Source organism: Corythoichthys intestinalis, chromosome 20 (genome assembly GCF_030265065.1).
Source record: "Corythoichthys intestinalis isolate RoL2023-P3 chromosome 20, ASM3026506v1, whole genome shotgun sequence".
In the NCBI taxonomy this organism is placed as follows: domain Eukaryota; kingdom Metazoa; phylum Chordata; class Actinopteri; order Syngnathiformes; family Syngnathidae; genus Corythoichthys; species Corythoichthys intestinalis.
Window position 1 is genome coordinate 12812374 of NC_080414.1, and position 25628 is coordinate 12838001.

At 42.2% G+C, this 25628-nt stretch overlaps 2 protein-coding genes across 2 annotated transcripts; one reads left to right on the plus strand and one right to left on the minus strand.

The window, feature by feature from the left end:
* The first annotated feature begins 107 nt into the window (after nt 1-107).
* kbtbd2 (kelch repeat and BTB (POZ) domain containing 2) lies at nt 108-9780 on the plus strand. The gene is made up of 4 exons (XM_057824180.1): nt 108-311; nt 875-1270; nt 1339-1504; nt 6769-9780. The coding sequence occupies exons 2-4, from the start codon at nt 1098-1100 to the stop codon at nt 8317-8319; spliced, it is 1890 nt and encodes a 629-aa protein (XP_057680163.1). The 5' UTR covers nt 108-311; nt 875-1097; the 3' UTR covers nt 8320-9780.
* Nucleotides 9706-25536, minus strand: avl9 (AVL9 homolog (S. cerevisiase)). Its single transcript, XM_057824182.1, has 15 exons — nt 25294-25536; nt 24035-24155; nt 23891-23976; nt 23747-23818; nt 21931-22020; nt 21797-21863; nt 21687-21727; nt 16909-16947; nt 16768-16837; nt 16342-16700; nt 12880-13234; nt 12705-12822; nt 12576-12629; nt 10793-10881; nt 9706-10719 (listed from the first exon to the last, which is right to left on the minus strand). The coding sequence occupies exons 1-15, from the start codon at nt 25375-25377 to the stop codon at nt 10610-10612; spliced, it is 1755 nt and encodes a 584-aa protein (XP_057680165.1). The 5' UTR covers nt 25378-25536; the 3' UTR covers nt 9706-10609.
* Between the last annotated feature and the right edge of the window lie 92 nt (nt 25537-25628).

Genomic DNA, 25628 nt, shown 5'->3' on the forward strand with positions numbered 1-25628 from the left:
AAAATAGTATATTTTATATGTTAGTATATGGTTAAAAAAATGAATGGTTTATTATTATTATTTTGATTCTGAATGCGGTTATTGACTTCCGGTATTTTGCTGAATGCTCTACGCATGCGCAGTGTGTTTCCCCGGCCTCCACCGCTCTGTGCTTTTCGGGCGCTCAAAAATGTGCTGGAAGCTTTTGGGATCACCTCACCCGAGCTCAGTTCTTTACCATCAAAACTCACCTTTGGAACGTCACTCGACACCCCCGCTGATAGGAAAAGCTTTTGTGACACTTTACTCCTCCGAGTCATCATCAAACTACCGTGAGAAAACCATTTTATTCAGGCTTTCAGGGCTTGGGCAGGAGGAAGAGCCACACAAGCGGTTAGCTTCTGTTAGCAGTTAGTTTAGCCGTAAGGTGTATTCTAGAGATGGCCGCGCTTTTTACGAGGGCTTTTGAGCTAATTAATATTTTTACATATTCATTTTAAACATTTGACTCTATTGTTGATGTGTTAGCCTTCAGTTTTTAAGCAGGAAACCAGAATGACGGTCGTGTTGACGAGAAGCTAAAGCTGCTAAGTGTCCGCCAACGTTACTTGAGCCGCATATGGAACATTACATGGAGGCGGACTGATTTAGCCCCCCCGGCTAGCTTCTTGGGGTTCATTTGAGAAGAGCAAAAACAAATTTGATGTTCTTATCTAAAGATGAGACGAGTTTGGTGTTTGAAAGTTGAAATTAAATTGTAATTTGAGAATAGATAATTCACGTTTGGCTGCCATTGACGGCGATAGACGTCCAGTGAAAATGAATTGGACGCCTGTGTGAATGAGTTCATATTAGAACAGTAAACCTCAGTTTGTGCGCTTGTTATCTCCCGCAGGTTCCCGCTGATGTAATTGTGTTGTTAGGCAGACCCTCCACTGGCTGTGTGACCTCTGACCTCAACCGGGCAGAGGGTTCATTCCCAGCTCGGACCGACGTCCCACTCCCACAATCCCCTCCCCGGAATCCCTCGGTTGTTTTTTCTTTCCGTCAGTATCGAGCCCGGTTCGGCCGGCCTTGCACACTCTACAAAGCTGGGGCGCGATTCGTGTGATGCGACCATGTCGGGTCTGGGCGAGCGCAGGCCGGTCAACGCGGACTACGCCGTCTCGCTGCTGGAGCAGCTCAAGTTCTTCTACGAGCAGAAGCTGCTGACGGATGTGGTGTTGCTGGTGGACGACAGCGAGTTCCCGTGCCACAAGATGGTGCTGGCCGCGTGCAGCTCCTACTTCAGGTGTGTGACATGCGATGACGACTCTGCAAATGATTCCCAAAATTTATTTTGGAGTTGTTTTTGTGAAGGGCGATGTTCATGGGTGGCTTGAGCGAGAGCAAGCAGACGCACGTCCACCTGAGGAACGTGGACGCCACCACGCTACAGATCATCATCACCTACGCCTACACGGGCCATTTGGCCATCAGCGACAGCACCGTGGAGCCGCTGTACGAAACCGCCTGCTTCCTGCAGGTTGGCTGCCGCCATATTTAATGTGGCAAAGTGGAGTTATTGTTGAAAATGAGATTTGTTGCCCAATGGCAATCTTGGAACCACAAACGGTTATGTTTTCAGGGATTTTACAAGGTTTTAAAATCTTAAATGTACCAATAAAGTAGCTTATATATGTTGAATAGGCGTGTGACAATATATCGAAAAGGTGAGATATTGCGACACTTTGTAGCCCAAAGTGTTATTGATTTGCTCCCACCAAGACTCAATATATCGTTTCAAAAAGGTGTCAGTTTTAAAAAATTGACCAGAAATCTGGTTTAAATATTGTTAACGTGGGTTAAAAATATTTCAAATAAGCATGTATCCATTGATGAATTCACTCTGAAAACCTGAATGGATAAGAAGTGAGCAGAGTCTGATGAACACTCAAAGATGAACTTGTCCAATTTTGAGTTCAAATTTGTCACAAATATCAGTTGCTAAAAATTGTTTCAGAGGAGCGGCGTTAGCGTTCACTGCCGACTAGGGGTGGGAACCTCTGGGTACCTCAAGATACGATACAAGGCTCTCGATATGGTGATACAACAGTTTAGGGCTGCAGCTAGGGTTGGGCATCGTTTGAAATTGAACGATTCCGGTTCCGATTACGATTCCACGTTTCGATTCCGGTTCCGAACGATTCTCGATTCTGATTCTTTTAAGAGACTGTCTAATTTTAACTTGTATATAAATATCAGTCTTTGAACTTGAACATTTTTTTCCCGCTCGGCGGTCAGGGCATTGAATCGAAACTTATAAATTCGAACGATTCCAGGAGCATTGGAGTGATAGAACCGGTTCCCATCGATGCTCGATGCCCAACCCTCGCTGCAGCTATCGATTATTTAGGAAATCGATTAATCTATCGATCAGTTCGAATAATCGAGTATTTGGATTATGAAATTTATGTTTTGCAAAATATATTTTAGGAGATGTAATACAAGTGTTTATGCGTGCATTAAATGCAAATACAAAATAAGATTCCTGAGCGTTTTTTCAAACTATTCAGAGTTGCACTTTTATTTCACAAGAGCAATAAATGCATTATAACTAAATTAAAATACCTGAGCTTAGCCTCAAATGGTGTAAAAATAAATGAGGATCTACAGTGTATCACAAAAGTGAGTACACCCCTCGCATTTCTGCAGATATTTAAGTATATCTCTTCATGGGACAACACTGACAAAATGACACTTTGACGCAATGAAAAGTAGTCTGTGTGCAGATAATATAATAGAGGTAATTTATTTTCCCCTCAAAATAACTCAAAATATAGCCATTAATATCCAAACCCCTACATACATCCCTAAATGTCCAAATGGAGTACTGCTTGTCATTTTCCCTCTAAGATGTCATGTGAGTCGTTACAGGAGTGCTGTCAGCATTGCTGCAGAGATTGTAGAGGTGGCCCGCCTGTGTCATCAGACCATAGCACATGGTTCCAGTAATCCATGTGCTTTGTTGACATGTCTTCAGCAAACTGATTGCGGGCTTTCTTGTGTACCGTCTTCAGAAGAGGCTTCCTCCTGGGGTGACAGCCACGCACACCAATTTAATGTAGAGTACGGCGTATGGTCTGAGCACCAACAGGTTGACCACCCACCTCTTCAATCTCTGCAGCAATGTTAACAGCACTCCTGTAACGAGTCACATGACATTTTGGTGGGAAAATGACAAGCAGTACTCAATTTGGACATTTAAGGATCTACGTATTTACTAAGGGGTATACTCACTTTTGTTGCCAGGGGTTTAGATATTAATGGCTATATTTTGAGATGTTTTGAGAGGAAAATAAATTAACTCTATTATATAAGCTGCACACAGACTACTTTTTATCGTGTCAAAGTGACATTTTGTCAGTGTTGGCCCATGAAAAGACATACTTAAATATCTGCAGAAATGGGAGGGGTGTACTCACTATTGTGATATTTAATTACATTATAACTATTTATATAACTTTTTTTACAATGCTGTTATCAAATTGTGGAAAAAAAACATTAGCTCAAAAACTTACCTTATGTTGGTCTTAACAGAGAACAGGTGGATTCAGCCATGTTAAATAATTTCATATTCACTGTTGGCACTAGAGGGCAGTGTATCCACCCAAATCAATAAAATTGAATACAAAAGCTTTCAAATCTAACCATTACAACACCACACTAATTAACGACTCATCGAAGCAGCAAATTTTGATACGAAGCTTTTTTATCTAATCGAATTACTCGCGTTAATCGAATAATCGTTGCAGCACTACAACTGTTATCGATTCATGGGTAACAGGAGTGGACAACCCAAAATGTTGAAAAAGCCATTTTGGAGGGAAAAAAAAAAGTTCTGGAGCTGCAAAAAAGCCTTATTTAAACCTTAGAATGAATGCAACACAAGCTATATTAGCGTACTATCAAAATGACTTAAGTTGGCTGCAAATACATAATGAGCCGTCACGATTACCGTATTTTCTGCACTATAAGGCGCACCTGAAAGCCTTCAATTTTTCTCAAACGCCAACAGTGCGCCTTATAATCCGATATGCCTTATATTTGGATCGATATTGGTTAATCATGGCATGACATTCCATTTAGCTCAACTCCCATCTTGTGGATGCATAACACAACGCCAACCACGACTACTACTACTGTGCCTTATAATGCAGTGTGCCATATACATGAAAATGGTTTTAAAATAGCCCAGTCCTTGAAAGTGTGCCTTTCCTTCAATGCACCTTATAGTGCGGAAAATACGGTAAATGTTTATTTTCCCACCAGTGCATCCAATAATGACGCACCATGTGACTACTCTGTTGTACGATGGCGCCTCAAGTTTATATTTATTACAATATTAATGAATTAGAAGATTGTTTTGTGTCATGTTTGTCCTTCTACAGAAACCATATTAAAACTAAAAAATTATTTCCCTTCCCCATCTTTTATCATTTTCAAACATTTTTGAAAAAGCTCCAAGGAGCCACCAGGGCAGCGCTAAAGGTCCGCATGCGACTTGAGCGCCGTGGGTTGCTGACCCCCATTCTAGGATATTCTACAATACAACTAATAAACGGAAAAACGAGCTCTTTTCATCCTTCCGCTCTGAGTTCATCACTAGTAGACGTCTAATCTGTTTGAAGTGGGAGGGATGGCCAAAGGAACCTGTGTTCATTTGCTCCCATCCCTCCTTGTTCAAACGGATTGGATGTCTGTGGCGGCCAAAGCCAGGAAATGAGTTTATTTTGGGGCATTTCACGTCATTTCCTGTTGATTTTCAGTCACTTCCTTTTCCTTTTGGGTCACTTCCTGTTGATTTGGGGGTATTAATAGGTCATTTCCAGTTGATTTAGGGTTACTGAAGAGCAGTGGCTCAAAATCAACAGTAAATGTAAATGTCCTAAAATGAACAGGAAGCGACCTGTAAATAACCACAAGACATGCCCTGGTTTCAGTGCCATTGATTGCGCTAGACGTCCAATCCAGTCTAAATGAATTGGACTGTCAATGGCAGCCAGTGAGCTAACGTAGGCACTATTTTAATGGCAGATTTTGGTAGCAACCTGTTGTTTCCTTTTTTACTTTTGTTAACTCATTTGCTCCCTAAAACGTATAAATACGTTCTATATTTAATTGCTTTAGTGTCCTGAAAACGTATTTATGCCTTTTGCATTTTTTATTAAAAAAAAAAAAATATATATATATATATATATAAAGCTATAAAACTGGCCACTGGAGGTCAGTAGCGCATTTGGTTAGAACTCATCTCGGGCCAAGAAAGTAAGTGAAGAAAAATAGGAAACGGAAGTTTGAGGGATCTTGTGAAGACGCGTGGACACTGGAGGAGTGTTTTGAAAAGAAAACGAAACCATCGTCAAAGAAGGATTCAAAAAAAGTCTTGATGAGACAATCGGTGACGTCCACTACAGCGTTAGGTTTCTGCGGAGCTCACGTTGTGTCACTCGTTAGTTCAAGGTTGAAACCGACGATGAAGATGATTAAAAAAGTGAGACCGATCTTGATCCGGACTCATCAGATTACTGAGCCTTCCCCGTTGTTATGTGCGCAAATAGTTGAACAGTTCAATAGTTTAGTTATGTGTAAATAAATTGTTACTTTGCGGTCAAAAGCTCTATTTGTCTTGTTGTTTGTTATTTTGTAGAACGAAAACATTATTCAGATGTTTGGGATGTCACATAAGCGAAAAATAGCTGTGTTAAAGTTTGAAATGTATGCTTTCACAAAAAGCTCAATTTCTGTTTTTTTCATCAGAAATTGGAAAATTGCTCAAACTAAGCAATTTTCTAATGATGATTTCTAAAGAATGGAAAAAGATATGAGCTAACTTTTTTCTGCTGAAAGAACAGTCTAATCTTTCTTTTGGTGAGTTCCATGTAGTGCTGCAACGATTAATCAATAAACTCGAGTAATTGATTAGAAAAAAAGATTCGAATTAAATTTTGCTTCTTCGAGTGTTCGTTTCATTAAAGTGGGGTTGTAATAGTTTATTTTGAAAGTGTTTGCATTTAGTTTAATTGATTTGGGTGGATACACTGCCCTCTTGTCTGCCTCATATCACATGGGTGAAGCCAGCTGCTCCCTGTTAAGACCAGCATTAGCTTTTGTTTGAGCGAATGTTTTTTTTAATGCATTCGTAATTTAGTTTATAAGTATATTTAGCTGTTTTTTGTGGGAATATGTGTCTGAACCATTTGTTAAGAACATTGTAAAAAAAAAAACCAACCAAACAAACAAGCATTTAAGCTAGCGGACTTTTGCTACGCAAGTTAGCCAGTTCTTTTGTTGTACATAGATCCTCATTTATTAACTTTTTTATACTGTTTGCGGGTGAGCTCAGGTATTTAAATTTTTCAAGTTCCTGATCCGATTACTCGATTATTCGAACTAACTAGTTCATCGATTAATCGACTACTAAAATAATCGATAGCTGCAGCTCTAGTTCCATGTTTATATAGCAATAGAAAAGAATTTTCTGTGGGCCCTGCAAAATCAGTCAAAATCCAGTAAAACGGCCGCGAGCGAAGGGCTTTGCTCTGGTGAAAATGGCTGGGAGTGAATGAGGTAACAGTGACTCCTTTTTAAAATTATATAACGAGTCTTGGTGGAAGCATATCGATAACCTTTCGGCTACAAAGTATCGCGATATATCACTTTTTCGATATATTGTCACACCCCTACCACGGACGCTAAAGCTAGCAAGATGGTGGAATTCGTGTCACCGATTGCGTACTCCCTTTTCAGGTGGAGGACGCCCTGCTGCAGTGTCGCGACTACCTGGTGAAGAAGATCAACCCGGAGAACTGCGTGCGCATGCTGAGCATCGGCGACCTGTTCAGCTGCAGCGAGCTCAAGCAGAGCGCCAAGCGCATGGTGGAGCACAAGTTCCCCACCGTGTACCGGCAGGACGCCTTCCTGCAGCTGTCGCACGAGTTGCTCGTGGATGTCCTGAGCAGCGACAACCTCAACGTGGAGAAGGAGGAGACGGTCCGCGAGGCGGCCATGCTTTGGCTAGAGTACAACATGGAGGCGCGCTCGCAGCACCTGTCGTCGGTGCTCAGCCAGATCCGCATCGACGCGCTGTCGGAGGTGACGCAGCGGGCGTGGTTTCAGGGCCTGCCGCCCAACGACAAGTCGGTGGTGGTGCAGGGGCTCTATAAGTCCATGCCTAAGTTTTTCAAGCCACGCCTGGGAATGACCAAGGAGGAGATGCTGATCTTTATGGAGGCGCTGTCGGAAACGACGGGCCTGAGCGTGATGATGTCCATGACGCCCGGCGCCATGGTGTGCTACAGCCCCCAGGCGGAGAAGGTTTACAAACTCTGCAACCCGCCGCAGAACCTGCGCAAAATGGGGACCCTGGTGACGCCCGACAACGACTTGTTTATCGCCGGCGGAGAGATCGTCCTGGAGAACGCCGTCGGGCGTGGAGGCGGCCCGCAAGTGCTGGTGGACTCGGTGGACAGTTTCTTCTGGCTGGACGCGCAGCAGAACTCCTGGGTGGCCAAAACGCCCATGCTGTGCGCCCGCCGCAAGCCCTCGCTGGTGTACTGCGACGGTTTCATTTACGCCGTGGGCGGAGACAGAGTGGGCGGCGAGCTGGACCGCCGCACGGTGGAGCGCTACGACCGCGCCAAGGACGAGTGGACCATGGTGAGCCCGCTGCCGGCGGCGTGGTTCTGGAGCACCTGCGTGGCGGCGCACGGCTGCATCTACTTGCTTACGCACGACCTCACGTACTGCTACCTGCCGCGCGCCGACGCCTGGGCCGAGATGGCAACGCGCAAGATCAGCCGCTGCTACGCCTCAGCCGCCGCTTTCGGGGACTTCATCTTTTACCTGGGCGGCGCGGACATGAGAGACGGCGGGGGCGCAAGGCTACCCCTGCCCGGCCCGGCTGACGTCTCCTCGCTAGTTGTGGAGATCTACGACGTCCACAAAAACGAGTGGAGGCGTGCGGCCGACGTGCCGACTAAGCGCTACTCGGACCCCTGCGTGCGCGCTGTGGTGCTGCTGGACGGGTTGTGCGTATTCATGCGAGAGACTCCCATGCACGACAGGCCCAAATACTCCATCTACCAGTACGACGTGGAGCTGGACAGCTGGTTCCTGATGCAACCCGTGTCTGAGCGTGTGCTGTGGGAGCTGGGCAACGCCTTCCACTGTGCCGTGGGGAAGCTCTACCCGTCCTGCCTAGAGGAGTCTCCATGGAAGCCGCCCGCCTACCTCTTCTCGCCCGACGACGCAGAGGAATTCGAAGTGGACGGCGAGTTGGTCTCCTTCCCCCTGGCGTAGAAATCTCCCTTTTTTTCTCAATTCTCGTAACACGGCACGGCGGATAGTTAGTTAGTCCCCATGTTCAGGGTTGGGACGTTTCCTGTTTTCGGAGTTTTGCATGTTCTCCCCGTGCTAGCGTGGGTACTACAGCTTCCTCCCACATTCCGAAAACGCGCATGTTAATGTTACGAAAAACAACGACTCAAAATTGGACTGAAAGTTTGAATTTTCTCCGTATGCGACTCAGCAAAAGTTAAGCTGTCCAAACGGCCGCATTTTTTTCAGACTATTCGTCGCACTGGCATATAAGATGCGTTTCGTCAGAGGGTTTGCGATAACCGATTAACAGTTATTCCGATTTAGAATAAACAAGTTTTTTTGAGAAATACCTAAAAGTAATCGGTCACGTAGCCATATTTTTGGGACTATAAGTCGCACCAGCTATGAATAGCTATATATATATTATATGCGTTTTTTTGGGGACAAACAAATAGAAACATTATACGTCATAGTTATAACATGGAGAACAACAGGCTAAATAGCCATCTGTTAACGCAACGTATTAAGTTATGCCTATAACTGAAGTGTAAACAACTGGTACAAATGCGATTTATACTCTGGAAAAATATGGTACTTGAGTGTATTTTTTGGCTCTAGGTGGCGCCAAAGAGAAAGTTGAATTGGGTTAGTTTTTTTTTTTTTAGATGAAACGTTCATGAACCATTTCATTGGCTGCCATTTATTCTATTCATAGAGTATTTTTGTTAGCCAAAACTGTCAAATTTTGACAATTTTGACTTTTTCTGAGTTGCGTACACGCCCTGTGATTGACTGGCGACCAATTGAGGGTGCAAGCGTTACCAAAAAATGTCCCATACCCCGATCCGATTACTTTTTAGTTTAGGTTGCTTTGTTTTTCAGGTTTTAGGGGTGCGGCAAGGGCGACTGCAGGTCCAGTCGCTCGCCCGCCGCGCCCACTTCCACACAACCTTGGGTTTTACTCACGCTGACCCTCACACACGCAAAACCTCCACTATCAGCATTTCTCATTTCCAAGCTGCTGAAGTATATATTATATATATGATAAAATATCTATTTTTCATATGTTTAAACATAGCGTGGGGGGAAAAGACCAGGTCTATTTTGTATTAGTGTTTTTTTTTTTTATTATTATTTAATATCAGACATTACTGTAGTGTGACTGTGTCCTCGTCCGCTAACATTGTTCCTGGAGGGGGTGCTTGTTGCTATGGAAACCAGCCCCTGGCAACCACTAGCAGTAGTCTGGGGAGGGGCGGGGCTTCAACTCATGAGCACAGGTGCTTCATGGCAGACGTTTCAAGCATGTTTGGCTGCATCATATTCCTTTGGCACTGTATTTTCATTGAACGTTAATTTATTAAAAAGTCATACCAAAAGTTTTTTGTTCTTGATTTGAGGATTTAAAACTTTATTTTAATACAGCAATATAGTTTGTTTTTACAGTTATGTCAAGAAAATAGTGTTGATCTGAGCACACTTTTTTTTTCAAATATAAAATGAAAATGTCAGATTAAAAAAAAATTATAACACTCAAAGGGAGGGAAACATTCCTTCAAATGACATGCAAATATTGTCATAAAGTATCAAGTTAAACCACTGACTGCTATTGACGGTAATTGAAAATTTGGAGGGTAGGGCAACCTAAGCTTGTCAAATACAGCACTTTTTTGTGGTTTAAATTAGAAACTTGATTTATCAGAGGTTAACAAACCTTTTAAATATTTTTTTAAAAAATGTAAACAAAAATCAAATAATGAAGCACTACCTTAAATAAAATTTGGGTGGGAAGACTATTTCACCCAGTCAAAATAACACATCTATTGCCGTCAATGGCACTTCGACAATTAAATGACTTTTTTTGGACACAAGATAATGCACCCATCAACACTTCTCCAGTGTCCTGACAAAACAGCATAATTCTGAACTCCATCCACAACAAATAAATAAAACCGATGACGAGCGGGTGGAAAAGAAATCAAATTACACAAGAATTCTTATCATAACGATATGGTCGCCCTGGTAACAGCAATCAAAATTTCCCCCTTGCTTAAAATCTTCTAAAAGCTTTAAAATTTCAAATGTTCAATTTTGCCAACATGACCGCCCTGTTACCACGGCAACCAGACATGACAAGCTGTGTAGCGACAAACGTGGACGGCGTGCGTACGTGCGACACATGAAGTAGTCCAGCAATTGGAATACGGCAGTGAAGTCAATAGCGCCCCCTTCCTGTCAAGAAGCAAAGTCGAGTAGTGTAGGGGCTGGGTCACGGGTCGGCTTCGTCCGGTTGGGCCGCGGCGGCTGGTTGGGCCAAAGTGGAGAACCAAGACGTCATGGCCGACTTGGCGCTAGTTAACGCGCCACCGACTGACTGACCTGAATGCAGAAAATGGTGGACCACGTTCAAAATTGTGAAACGAGTTTACAATTTCTTTTGTCGTTGTCTTACCAACAGCCTTCCCGGTCTGCACCACGCTCCTGCTGGTGGTCATCATGGCGTTCCCGATCTTCTTGCCTCGTTCGCTGTTGTGAACCGAGCTGGAGACAGGTTGGAAATTGACCTCTGATGCCATTGACAGTGATAGATGTCCCAATTCATTTTTGATAAGTGAAGGAGGGCCATGTTTAGCAATTACTTTTTTTTCTTTTCTTTTAAGATGTATTTAGAAAAAAAAAAAAAATCAAACTACCATTGATAGTTATAGCAGTCCAAAATCCATGTTAACTGGATATAAAAATGCCTTTAATGTGCATGTAGAATGTTTAATAACACTGTTTTTTTTTTTTGTTCCTATAGTGTGAGAAAAACGTTTTCGATGATAATTGAATAATTATCACTCGCAGTATTTGTAACACGTATTTGAATAATATTAGTTAATTATATTGTAATACAGTACTCATTTACTTAAATATTTTAAGATCTTATATCTGCATATATAGCCTCTAAATTCTTTTAATTTTTATTATTCAAAATTAAAAACAAAGTATTACATCAATAGTTGATCAAATAAATACAAAATTGTAAAAAAAGATTTATATGGTTTGTTTTTTCAAAATAAATAGTAAAAATTAATATATTGTTTTATAAGTCAAAAACAGTAAAAACTAATATTAAAACCGAAAAGTCATTTTGTAACGAACTTATTTATTAAGAAATAGATTCTTTTATCGTGTATAGTCTCTAAAAAAATTAATATATTGTTTTATAAGTCAAAAATAGTAAAAACTAATATTACAACCGAAAAATCACATTTTGTAACATTAAACGTATTCATTAAAAATACAAAGATTATTTTATTGTATATAGTCTAAAAAAAAATTAATACATTTATAAGTCAAAAATAAGAGTAAAAACTATATTAAAACCGAAAAATATCAGTTTGTAACACTTATTAAAAAATAATAGATTAGAAAATACATAGATTTTATCGTGTGCATAGTCTCTAAAGTAAGTGTTTTAATTTCAGTTTTTATTCAAAATAAAAATGAATAGTGAATAATATATAGTTAATAATAATACAAATTGTCTTGTGATATTGATAAATTTCACAATTTTTTAAATCATTTTAAAAAATGAGTATATAGTCTCTTAAGTATGTTAGTTTTTTAGATTGTTTTTATTCAATATAAAATGAACAGTAAATTAAATTTAGTTACTATATTAATAATACAAATTGTCTCAGATATTGATAAATTTCACAATTTACCATTTTTAAAAATGATTTAAAATGTTCTTTAAATGTTTTTTATTCTATTGTGATAATCTAAATATAAAGTTTAAATTCAGTTTTTATTCAAAATAAAAATGAATAGTAAATATTATATATTAATAACAAATTCTCTTAGATCTTGATGAATTTCACAATTTACCAATTTTTAAATGATTTAAAATCAAATTAAAAAATATATTGTGTATAGTCTCTAAATATAAAGTTTGTTAGTTTAATTTGTTTTTATTAAAAATAAAAATGAATAGCAAATAATATATAGTTAATATTTTAATAATACGAATTGTCATATTGATAAATTTCTCAATTTATCATTTTTTAAAATGATTTAAAATCATTTTTTTTAATTATTCAAAATAATTAACCAAATGTTCATATCAAAATACAATTTATATCTTTAAATATTTTCTATTTTTCATTTAACAAAGGTTCATTCGCTGCCACTCTCCCGCTTCAAATGATTTGGACATGTATTAGTGATCAACTGGACGCCGCATGACTTACTGCGACAACCGTAGTTTGACATCGGCGACGCTGTACTGTCCTTGAAAAGGATGTCTGCGCACAAAAAACAAAATCGATTATCGGAAAATGGCGTGTAAGATTTCAAATTCACAAACTGCAAAACGCTACCCCGGCGTGACGGCGGCCATGCCGGCGTGCTTGTTGCTGTTCCACAGCCGATAGTTGTGCGTGCCTTTCCACGCGGCGACGAAGGGAGCGCCGTAGTCTGCGAGCAGCCTTTCGTTATCTACGGCGAAAGAAATCGTGTTCACCGTCGATACGAAAATGGTTGACTTTTTCTCACCTTGCGCCGAGCAGGACGCGAGCAAAGCATGGAGGTAGAGCGCGAACTGCGCACGGATCCACTCATCGCCGCCCTCCCAGCCCGTCCCGTCCAGGAAAACGTCGTCGCGGTTGTCCGTCACATGTTTGAGGAGGTCGTCCGCGAAGCGCAGATCGGCCGTGGTCGGGCCGAGGACCTTGCGCAGATCGGCGTCGTGGATGTGCACGCTGGCTTCCTCCACCTCCACCACGGCGTCGCTCAGGTGCCGCTGCTGACGGAAGAGGATGTTGGTGGCGCCGGCCACGAAGCCGCGCACCGACACGTCCGACAGGAGGTGGTGCTGTTGTAGCGCCATGTACGGGAGACATAGGTAACCCTGAAAAATTAAGAATTATTTTATTATTAATGATACTTTAGCTTTGCATGAAATACCAACAACACCGTTCAAGCACCAAAAAACCGAAATTCTTTTTTTTTTTGTTTAACACACAAAGAAATTACCATTTGCCCCAAAAAATTGGTTTTTTGAAGAAAAAAAAATCATTTCGAAATGCTTCTTGTTCTGCAGTTTTTTTTTTGTCCAAATCACATAATTTACGAAGGCACAAAGTTGTTTACAGTTTTTTTCCAAAAACGTATGGTTCCCCCAAAATTGGTCAAAAACTTTCCTATTCATTACTAATGATGAAAATTTGCCATTCATTTTCAATGGAACAAAAACATTTCCATTGACTCCCATTGATTGCCAATGCAAAAATATCTCTGCAATGTTGGTTGTGATTTTGGACCAAAAACTTTCCATTAAAGCCCATTTACATTCGACTGGGACCCTCGATGCCATTGACGCCCATATACGTCCATGCCGTTGACGGTCAAGTCCCTCCATGCCCCCCAAATCAACAGTAAGTAACCAAGAAATGCACCCAAATTAACAGAAAAGGATCTGGAAATGCCCCCATATCAACAATAACTAACAATATGAAGATGAAGTGACATAGACTTCATAATGATATTAACGGGACACATTCCCTAGACACTGCGCCACGCCTTCAAGTAGGGCGCCGTCCTACACTCCGCTTCACTCGGTCGCAGTTATTGTCAAACATGCAGCGATCCAACGCCGGATTTAGGTTGAAAAAGTACGAAAGCTGTACCGCATACAAACAGGGAGGATTGTCTCAGGAGTGATTTGTTCGAGGATTCAAGGTAATTATATTTTTCGTACCATGCATGCATTTTTAAACGCTGAGAAAAAAATCAATGGGAGAAATTAACCGCTATGACATTGGCGTCATAATTCGCAATATTTACGTAGAATAAATGCTAAATGCCCGTTTTTTTGCTTTTAACCAAGAATCGAGACTGTTTTACGTTCATACCTATAAAGAATTCAAGGATTTAAGAATTTATTCACAAGAATTTCCAACGTAAAAAGCTGTTTGTAGTGATAAGGCTGCGCCACAGTGGCTTAAAGATCAACAGCACATTCGACATATTTACGTAAAATAAATGCTAACTGCCCGTTTTTTTGGCTTTTGACCAAAAATCGAGACTGTTTTACGTCCATATCTATAAAGAATTCAAGGATTTAGGCATTTATTCACAAGAATTTTCAACATAAAAAGCTCTTTGTCTATGTTTCCACTCTGTCAGCTTTGACGGAGATAGGCCCCCTATTTATCAGCCCCGTGCCCCGTCATTATATCATCAAGTCTATGGATGTGACCCCAAAATACCACAGTCAAAAGGAAAAGACCCCGATGCCATTGACGCCCATGTACGCCCATTCTATTAACTGTCATGTACCTCCATGCCCCCAAATCAACAGGAAGTGACCCAGAAACGAAATGCCAACAAACCAACAGGAAATTACCTGATATCAACACGAATTCGACCAAAAATGCCCCCAAATCAACAGGAATTGACCCAATATGAACAAAAAGTGACCCCGAAATGCCTCAGTCAACAGGGAGACCCTGATGCTATTCACGCCCAACCGTCACAGCAATGCTACATTGCAATTTCTACAGAAATTGCATTTACCTAGTTAATATTAAAATGCTAAATGTAACGTATTGGCCCGAATATAAGACTGTGTTTTTTGCATTGAAATAAGATGGAAAAAGATTGGGTCGTCTTATATTCGCGGTCTAGACAATTGCCACGTTTACATGGAGCCAAATATCCAATTACAATCGGAATATTTGTTCAAACCGAATAAATGTGTTCCATATAAACACCTCATTCGGAATGAACAGGCCCAAACCGAATGGAATTTCATTCCGATTCACAGGGGTGGAATATTCCTTTTCCCAAACCGATTAGAAGTAAAATTATATCATGTAAACAGGGAAACGGAATGGTGTCTGGTTGCGTTCTTTCTGCGCATGCTCCGTACTGACGTGGTGACGTCACTCGGTGACGTAAGTAACGTCACTTGCAACATGGCTTCCAAGCACACGCACAGCGCACCCACACAACTTTTTAAATGAACGGCGTATCATTCTGAAGTTTTGTTTCCACTCGAAAAGTTAAAACAGCAGCTGATCTGACGATCGATCTCCATGTTTTGCAACGTGACGCTTTGTTTTGATTAATCTGCGCATGTCAGACGGCAGTTGTCAAACGTCCTTTCGGAATAAAGGCAGTCACATGTAAACGCTGGATCGGAATAGATGAAGTGATATGTAAACAGCTGATGTGAAATTTCCATTCGGAATGATTTGAATCGGTATGAATAAAAGTCAGCATGTAAACGTGGCTATTATACACATTCACGACGCTAGATGACGCCAGATATCATTGAAGCGATGTTCTTTTATGACAGATCTCAGCTACTCTCCCTATTCACGACGCTAGATGGCGCCAGATATCATTGAAGCGATGTTCTGTCATGACAGATCTCAGCTACTAGTTTAACCAGTTTGCATTATTTTATTGCAATGTTTTTCCTTATTCAGATTTGTTTCAAGACTACAGTTACAGTTGGACTTCACTTTGATGGTTAATGCAGTCATTGCAATTTTGTTGTTTTATCACAATAGATTGGTTTATTTACATTTCAAAAACCAGAAGCCATTCATTTAAGAATATGATTGCACTTTAGTTTACATATTTAAATATTCAGATATTAAGATTTGAATGAGGCAAAATAACATGCCTTTTCTCTCAAATATATTGTTATAATCATTTGTTTCAGATGTACTGTAATTATTTTCTGTATAAAAATTAATTTGGTGTTCAAAAAGTCTTTTTTCAAACTTGAGTCTTGTAATAGAGGGGGTCGTCTTATAATCAGGGCCGTCTTATATTCAAGCCAGTACGGTAATTCGTTCGTCAGTCTGTGTCGTGACTTTGGCTGGCGACCAATCCAGGAAGGACGATAAAGAAAGAGCCACTGGTTGGCGACCACCCTCGGTTGCGCACTAGACGATAGACCGCGATCGACATCTATCGCCATCTTTGAGTGAACAAATAGCTTACTTTGGTGAATATGGCGAGCGGCATGCCGTACTGATCTTCCTCCAACCCGGAGAGCAGCCCCTGCGTGACGCCGCCCTGACTCCCGAGCGGCTGCACCGTGATGGGCGTCGCGTCCTCCCCGTTCCCTTCCTCCAGCACGCTCGGGTCCAACGTCTCCCAGTCGCTCTCCGACGACTCCGGGGACGTGCGAGACGGCGGCTTCAGTTGGACGCCGTCCCCTTCCGACCTGGAGTCCCCGTCTACGCGTAGCTCCGACGCGGACACAGACACAAACTCCTCGGTCCCCGGGTCGGCGTCGTCGGACGTGCTGCTCCTCGGGCGGTAGTGCGACGAGTCCACCAGGCCATGCTCCAGCATGCCTGCGCGAAACGGTGCTAAGAAGGATGCAGTCGCTAAAAAAGTGACAAACGTGTGAGCGTAACGTACCCGGGAACAGGGACAGGACGGTCATCAGCGTTCCGACGAGTCTGCTGACGGGCGAAATGTAGAAGAGGACCTACGGTGGCGAGTGATTGTCAGTCACATGTTAATAATTCAGATAAGAAGTCTTGTGTGTTTGATTTGTACCTTTTTTTCCAGCAAGATGAGCTTGAAGAGGATGAGAACCTGTCCAGATTAAGAATGAGTTTTTAAATTCACGTTGTTGCACTTTATAATCCTTAAGAGTTACAATAATTTTGGCAACAATTTGTCTTTTCATTTCATGTACTTTATACTTTGGTTCCTACATAAAGTATTCACTTCATGAGCAGTAAATACTCCTCAAAAAATAGAATATCCTTAAAAGGTTGTTGTATTTCTGCAAAGTTGAATTTGACATATCAATGAATAAAATGCAAATCAATTTAAAATTGTTGTTTCAATCTTTTATGTTCGATTGCCAAAATTAAACTTGGGTAGTACTGTACTCATCGTGTCACAGTAATGCTGAAATTTAATATTTTTTTAGAGATGTCCCGATCGATTGGGATGCCAATCGATCGGGTCCGATCACGTCATTTTCAAAGTATCGGAATCGGGGCCCGCGGGGCCTTGGGTGAGGCTTGCTGTCCCTTGCCGGTGGGGTGGACGTCCCCTGGTCGCCGGCGCTTGGTGTGGCGCCTGCTCGGGGTGCGGGGTGGGTGCTCGGTGGTGGGGGGGGGGGCGGTCGCGGAGGCGCCGTGGGTGGTCTGGGGCGGGGATTGATCGGGGCCCTGACGCCTCTTCTGCCCTGCGGCCGGTGGTTCTGGTGGACGGGGCCACGCCCGCGGGAGCCTGCCTCTTAACTCACGCACTTCTCACTTCGGCACTGTAAATATTTTTCACCTTGGCACTTACATGCTCATACATTTCTCCGGGGAGAGTTGGGACGGGGCTTTACAGTCCCGGCCCGGCTCCCCCCTGTTTTTAATGCACCACACACCAAGGTTGTGGGATGGTTGGGACCTGTTGGGGGTGGGGGTACCTCACGGCTGCCTCCTCACCACAGGCCCCGCCATCTCTGCACCTTTTTTAAATGCACCACACATCATACTCCACAGGAGAGCTCTGGCAAAGGGCGGTGGGACGGGCGGCTGGGCAGAAGCTCCATGCTGCGGTCCCACTGCCCCAAGCCAAGCTCTCCTATTTTAATGCATACATTGCACTACCCTCCCCTCACACCCCCATCACGGTGCTGGGTGATGGCTGCCAGTCGGGAACCTGGCAGCCACAGTAATAGGGTGGTAGGTGGGTCCCACACTTTTTTATATGGCGTGGCTCCTGGGGTGTGGCCTCCCCTCTGCCTCGGCTGCCGGCCGCGGGAGTAGGTTGGGGGGTCGGGTCCCCGATCTTGCATCGCCCCGTGGCAGTTCCTGGGCGTTCTCCTGCCTCCGCCTTCCCCTCTCTTCTCTGGCTGGGCATCCGCCCTGCGCTCCGTCGCGGGTCGCTGACTGGGCGCCGGTGTATCAGCGGGGTGTCGCCTGCACCGGCGGGGGACCCTGCCTTGCCTGGGGCTTGGTGGGCCGCTGGGGGTCCCGTGGCGTGCCGTGCCGGTTGGGGGGCTGTGGCTCGTGGCCCGGGTGGGCGGGCGGGAGTGGGTGTAGGCGTGGGGTTGGTGGTGCGTCCCCTCCTGCCATCCCTGAAGGCCGGTTGATGGGTGCGCGGGTGGCCCGGGGGACCACCCTGGGTCCCGGGGGGGGGGACGATGGCTCCTTTGCTAGGCTGCGGGAGGAGGGATGGGCTGCGCATGGCCCCCCGCCCCCGCGCCCGCCCTCCCTCCCTCCCCGGGCTGGCTGGGTGGGGGCTGTGGCCCTGGGTTGGCGCCCGCGCGGCTTCTCCGCCCGTCTGCGTGGCTGTCGCGCGCCCGGTGGGGCCTGCGTGCTGCTGGATGTGGTAGGGCATTCTCGGGTCGGGGGTCCCGGTGCCGGGATTGGCGATGCGGCGGCGTAGGGTTGGTCGCCAACGGGCTTACTCGTAAGAGATTCACACGATTACTGGGTTCTAGATCACAGAACTGATTTGTGCACACTCTACCCCTTTCAATCACTTAGCTTATAGGCTTATAGACACCCCCACCCCCATTCTCCTCTTTCACTGGCCAATAGGCCCCCACATGGTGTAAACCGGAAATACATCTCGCTGACGATAGCACCAGCATATTAGTAACTAGTTTAGATGTTCAATGTATATCTAGTTGTTGTTTGTGTATGTGTTTCTTTTCCTTCTTCTCTTGTATTTCTTTTCTTCTGTCCCCCCATAATCCCTTCCTGTTCGCTGCTTTGTCATAATAAAAAGGTATTTTGAATGATCACAATGGGAGTATGTCAGACTCTCAATGTGAAACATTAAAACTGTTCAGAATCTGGGCACTTAGACTTCCATTCTCTGTGTCAAACAGCTGAACAGGACAGGTTTAAAAAAAAAAAAAAAAAAAAAAAAAAAGTATCGGAATCGGCAAAAAAATATCAGTCATGCCTTTTTTTAATATAGATATATATTTTTTTAATGAAATCATTTTCTAATTGTAATTAACGTTACAGACATAATAAGTTACACTCATCCAGAGACTTTAGGCATAAGGTAGGGTTATCAACTTTATCCCGATAAATGTATCACGTTAAAATATTAATATTAATGCATGCGCTGCACGACCCACTCACGCGTTGTCGCGCTTAATCTGTAATGGCGTCGTTTTACCTATATAGAGAGATAAAAGGCAGCGTAAAATGAGTAGAGTGAATTTTGGCAGCCATTGGAGCCTTATTTTAATTGGCTAAAGCCTTACAATCCCTCTCCCTAAGATTAGAAATATCATGGGAAGCAATGTGGGGAAGCAAGGTAGCAATTGATCAATTTCTTAACACCTTATGTTATTTCCCAACGCAGAGAAGATATATCAATTGGTAGCACTACGCACAGTCATAGTTCCACTTCCCATCATGCATTTGGGCATGGCAGCAGTATCATTTACTGAAAGCTCAACAGATACACTAGATGGCAATATTTAGTCACAATATACAAAGTCACAAGTCTTTCTAACCGTGGATCCCTCTCACAGAAAGAATGTTAATAATGTAAATGCCATCTTGAGGATTTATTGTCATAATAAACAAATACAGTACTTATGTACTGTATGTTGAATGTATATATTCGTCCGGGTTTTATTCATTTTTTTCTTAATGCATTGCCAAAATGTATATGATCGGGAAAAATTATCGGGAATTATTGGAATTGAATCGGGAGCAAAAAAAAGCAATCGGATCGGGAAATATCGGGATCAGCAGATACTCAAACTAACACGATCGGGATCGGATCGGGAGCAAAAAAACATGATCGGAACCAGGGGTCGCGTTAACAGAATATTTTCCGTCGTTGACCAGTTTTTTAAAACGGTGACGGAAAAAACTGAAGTCCGTCCGTCATTTTGACAGGTTGCAATTCACACCCCAGACCACAGTGTGGCGAGTGAGCATATTAATTAGCTATTGTCTCTCTTAATGCATGACGTCGTTGGCTATTCTGTCAGAATATTGTAGCAGCACCGGGGTCTGGCGGTGGCACCGTGATTGACACATCAACGCGAGGTTCTTATTGGTGCACCCGGTGTGCCAGCGCGTCATCCAATTGGTGGACTAGATTGCCGCCTGTGTATAGACCACAATCACATTACGTCACAACTCCGCCCCCCCTGACTGGAGCCGCCATATTGTGTGTCAGCTCGTCGTGTGTACACATTACCGCTACGTACATGCCTCCTATTACGGCGTGTTTTTCTGCTCGTTAACATTAATAATCAAAATGGTGAAGGCGAGTGTGGCGGTTGGTTGCAGTAACAGAGAAGACAGACGGAGAGACTTGAAGTTCTACCGTATTCTGAGAGACCCGAAGAGGAGAGCGAGATGGACTGCTGTAATTCGACAAGAAATCTGGGCACCAAACGATCACCACAGACTATGTAGTAGTCATTTTATATCTGGTAAGATGCATTTAATATATATTTAGAAGATTTTGGGATGACAACCACAATTAAGATCATTGTGTGACGTTGGTGATTGTGGTCTATATAGTTGCCTCTTTTTCTTTGGGGGCGGAGTTGTTGTTTTGTTGGTGTTGTTGGCGGTAAGCAGAGTAAAAAGAGGGAGAAAAGTACCACGACTTCCGTGTCTAATTTTTCGCCGCCAAGCAAGCGTTACAATAGTAATTAAAAATGAATGAAAACTAAATACTATTGAATATGTCATCATTATCATTTTAAAAATTTAAGTGACGGGTAAAAATAGATTATGACCGGATTTTTATGACCCTGTCAGTCAAAATGACAGACAACGAAAATGTCTAGCGCAACCTCTGATCGGAACAATCCTAATATTTTTCATTCATTTACTTGAGGTGTTCCAATACTTTTGCTAATATTTTACAGTTTTGATTCATGTGTATTAGGTGTCCCAATTCTTTCGTCAATATTTGACAGTTTTTACTCCATGTTCTTGAGGTGTCCTAATACTTTTGTAAACATTAGACAGTTTTTACTTCATGTTCTTTAGGTGTCTTCATACTATTAGTCTTTTTTTCCACATGTACTTCAACTATTCTAATACCTTTGTCCAAATTTTATTTATTTTTTTTCTCAAATTCTTTTGGTGTCCTAATACTTTTGCCAAATTTTATTGTAATTTTCCACTTCGTGTTCTTTAAACATCCCAATATTTTTATCCAATTTTTTTTTGTCCTTTAGGTGTCCTAATACTTTAGTCTAATTTATTTTCCCCACTTGATGTACTTAACTAATTGACTCCCATTGACAACAATGAGCGTCCAATTCATTTAAACTGTGTAAACTCCCTGTAAACACTCGTGTTTCAGTGTCATCCAATGAGCTAACTCACCTTGTGTCGAAAATGCAGGATAAGATCTCGTGGCGACAACCCTGCGAAGAGAACAACCACCTCAAAGCCGAAGAAACGGCACGGACCATTCCAGTGCGAGGAGAACATACCAAGAAAAACCTGCGACCCATCCAGAGCGGAACCCCCCAGCGATCCGTTCATGTGCTCATACAGTTCCTTTAAAATAATAAAGTAAAACGAGGTGAGTGACGTCCATGGCGAAAGTTTTGAAATGTCTTCTCACCTTCAAAATGGAGATCTGGGAGAAATCTTTCTCCTCAAAGTAAGCGTGCGTGATCAGCTGCAGTTTGGCTTGGAGAAGACCGAACAAAGGCTGTGGGAAAAAAAAAAAGAAGGTGCCAAAAGTTTTGAGACACATTCATTAGATTGAGAGCCAAATATCGTTTGACGATACGAAACGTCACGATACGCAATGAGTTTGAAAAAAATAGATCACGATATGCCACATGATTTTAGCATTATAGTCCATAAATACTTCGCATTAATGACCCAGCAACCTTACTACGGGTAGCCGCTGGCCATTTTGTGGCGCTAATGTTGACAGAATACACAAGTTATAGCATGTAATGAAATTAGAGCTGAAACGAATACTCGAGCAACTCGAGTAACTCGAGTTTAAAAACTGATCCGAGTAATTTTATTCACCTCGAGTATTCGTTTATTTTGACAGCTCTAAGCATCACGTTTTGCTCGGACTACTTTTAATGCGGGACAACGCGCTGATGTCACGTGCGTAGAGGAAGAAGCAAAAAAAAAAAACTTACTGCAGCAGACAGCCGCTACAAACGACTCCGACGTTGCAAAATACTAGCCTGCACATGCTACGTTAGTTGCAGTTAGCTCTGATGAGTCTCATAGAGATCACATGTATGTTGAACTAGATGCACAATGACAGACTAGGCCGCGTCTGGGCAGCGTTAGCAAACAGCCGCCATCTTAAAGCAGTAGAGCGCTAAGCGCTAACAAAGAGCGCTAAGCGCTAATATATAAGATTAACGTTACTGTCACTACTAGCTCACGTAACGTTAGCCCTGCGGAGGGCTAGGTTTCTATTAATTAAGACCACTTTCGATGCGTGGCTAACGTGTCTTACATACAGGCTTTAACATAACATAGCGTTGTGGAGTGATGAGGGTGTCAAATAAAAACTCAATAATGCTAACTATCAATTTTAGCTCAGTAGTCATTGCTGGATAAAACACCAAGTAGCACTAGTCCCTAATGTGCTCCAATACAGCCTGTATCATACATTTATTTTGAACACTGCAAAAATTCAAAATCCTATCAGGACTTACAGTTTAGACTAACTTAAAACTTTACTAGAACTTAAAAATGGCTTGACACAAATAAAAATTCAATTGAAAAACGTGGGAAAAAATCGTAACTTTTAAGCGATGTGTGTTATCAAGCGTAAAGGCATTTTTAGGTGTGTGTATATATATATATATAATATATATATATATATATATATATATGTAGTGAATTAGTCTTTTTTTTTTTTATTCTAGTTACATCTGAGATGCAATTGTTGGCTGTTTTCAACAATACACATCAAAAATAAAGACATTGATTGACTGAAAATGATAAAATGTCTTGTTTTCTCATGTATATCTATAATTGCTCTTCACCTAAAAATATATTTGTTTTATCCGATTACTCGATTAATCGATAGAATTTTCAGTCGATTACTCGATTACTAAAATATTCGATAGCTGCAGCCCTAAATGAAATCAAAGGTCATTCAAACGCACAGTTCAAACAAACTAAAATGAACACCTAGCAACGAACTAAATAGCATAACTAGCAATTAATGAAACAACTGGAACAGTAACTGACGAAATAATCAGCACAGAACATGAACTCTGAAAGTTATTTATATCCGAAGCACCGTATTGCATGCTGGGAGGCATGCAGCCAGTGGCGAGTCAAATGTGAACAGGGCCCGTATCGTGTTGTCTCCTTAGCATATTGAGATACATCATTTAGGTGTATCGTCCATCCGTAATATAAATCTGCTTATTTGTTCAAATTGGCCTCACCACACGGCTGAGCACGCAGACGCTTTTCTGCACCGTCTCTCGTGTGACGTCAGCTTGACGGACTTTCAGCGACTGCGGGCGGAAAATGACACGAAACGGATTTAAAACAGAACATTCGGAGCCGGAGCCGCTTCGTCGGCTCACCTTAGCTTCGATCTGGCGGTAGCACGACACGCCGTACACGCATTTGTTGTCGCCGCCTAGAGGCGGAAGGTGGAAGTACACGGTGTCTGTGGGGTGAAAGATTGTTAGTACACAGGTTTTTAGTCAGCTTTGTGTCAAGCGTACCTTCCTGAAAATTGTGTGCGCCGTCAGGGAGCGCCAGGAAAGGGAGGTACTTCCATTCTTCGGGTAGCATGTTGCTATCGTGACCCTCTTGGGGCATCAGTGGTGGGTAGGAAAATTCCACCTAGTGAATTAAAAAAAAAAAAGTTCTAAAAACACCTTTTTTTTCTTTCCCCAACTCACTGGCTGCCATTAACAGCGCTAGATGTCTAATCTATTTAGTCAAAATGAATTGCACATTGAAATAAATGTAGAGCATTAGAAAATACACAGACAAATAGCATTATTAAAAAATAAAATACTGAATATAGACAATTAAATTGAAAAATGGTTAAAAATATGAGAATCCTAGAATAAAAATCTGAAAAACATTTGAAAATATAAAAAATAAAGAATATACAGAAAATTTCAAATAAAAAATATTAATTTAACAGATTATTTATTGTTTATATGTTCATCTACCTAGGTATTCCCCAATGCTTTCTGATATGTATTTGTTAAATGTAAATTCAGGCATCAATGAGTTAAAAGAATCGGACGTCTATTGTTGTCAATGGCAGGCAATTATTTTGAAGGGCTGCTGATAATGGCTGAATCCGCTCCAGAACAAAAACAGAAAAATATTAACTTATTGATCAATTTTGTAGAAAATGTATGAATACGTTTTAAAAATCGACGACTGTGTCACAAGTTGGCATCCCTCTAAAAACACACACACACACAAAAAAAAAGTTTAATAAATTCAAATACCTCATTGTCCACATTTTTTCAGGTCAAAAACATTTGTCGCCCATTGCCATCAATTGTTGCAAATTTGTGAAATAGCTTGTTTCATGTAAAAGTTAGTTCTTTTGTTATTAAAGGCCAACCTGTAAAATGGCTGCTTGCCAGGTGATATTTGCAGAACAGGTTTACTTTACAGTCTCAATCAAAGCACAAACGGGTTTGCATTCGGACAGACAAAGAAGACGATGAAAGAAAAGCAAGGTTAGGTAAACACATACAAAACCCACATTAAAGTGAAAACACAACTCAAAACAAGTTTGAAACCCTACTTAAAAAAAACCTTAACCCTGTCTTAAAACCCAACTCGCGACCCAAATATATCTGGGTGTCTTTTCCGCGACAGTAATAACAACAGCTGGAAACATTACGTAAGCGCCTGAAAACAGCTGATGCATCATTATCTTCATCACCACCTCCGCCTGCTTTCATGTGGACAGAAGGTAGCATTTAGCATGTTGCTAACAGTGTTGACCCACCTGGCAGCCCTTCTTGTGGTGGAAGCCGACCACCACGATGTGGAGCACCGGCCCCCGCGGCACGTTCTTGTCCCGTGGCTCCATTAGGGGACTCGTACTCGCGGGGCGTCAATACAGCTGCGCCTCGGCCGCGGTTGAACACAGGGCGAATCGCGGCGGAGGCAGTAAAACAACACAACAGGTACAGTACCGTGCGATTGCGTTTCACTTCCGCTTGGTCAGAGCTAGAGAACAGTACGTTAGTGAGAGAGTTACTGTCTAGCACTTTAGCTTTCGCCCACGTGACCTCAACTTTGTTATAAACAAAAATAAAAACGAACTATTATTATTTAATA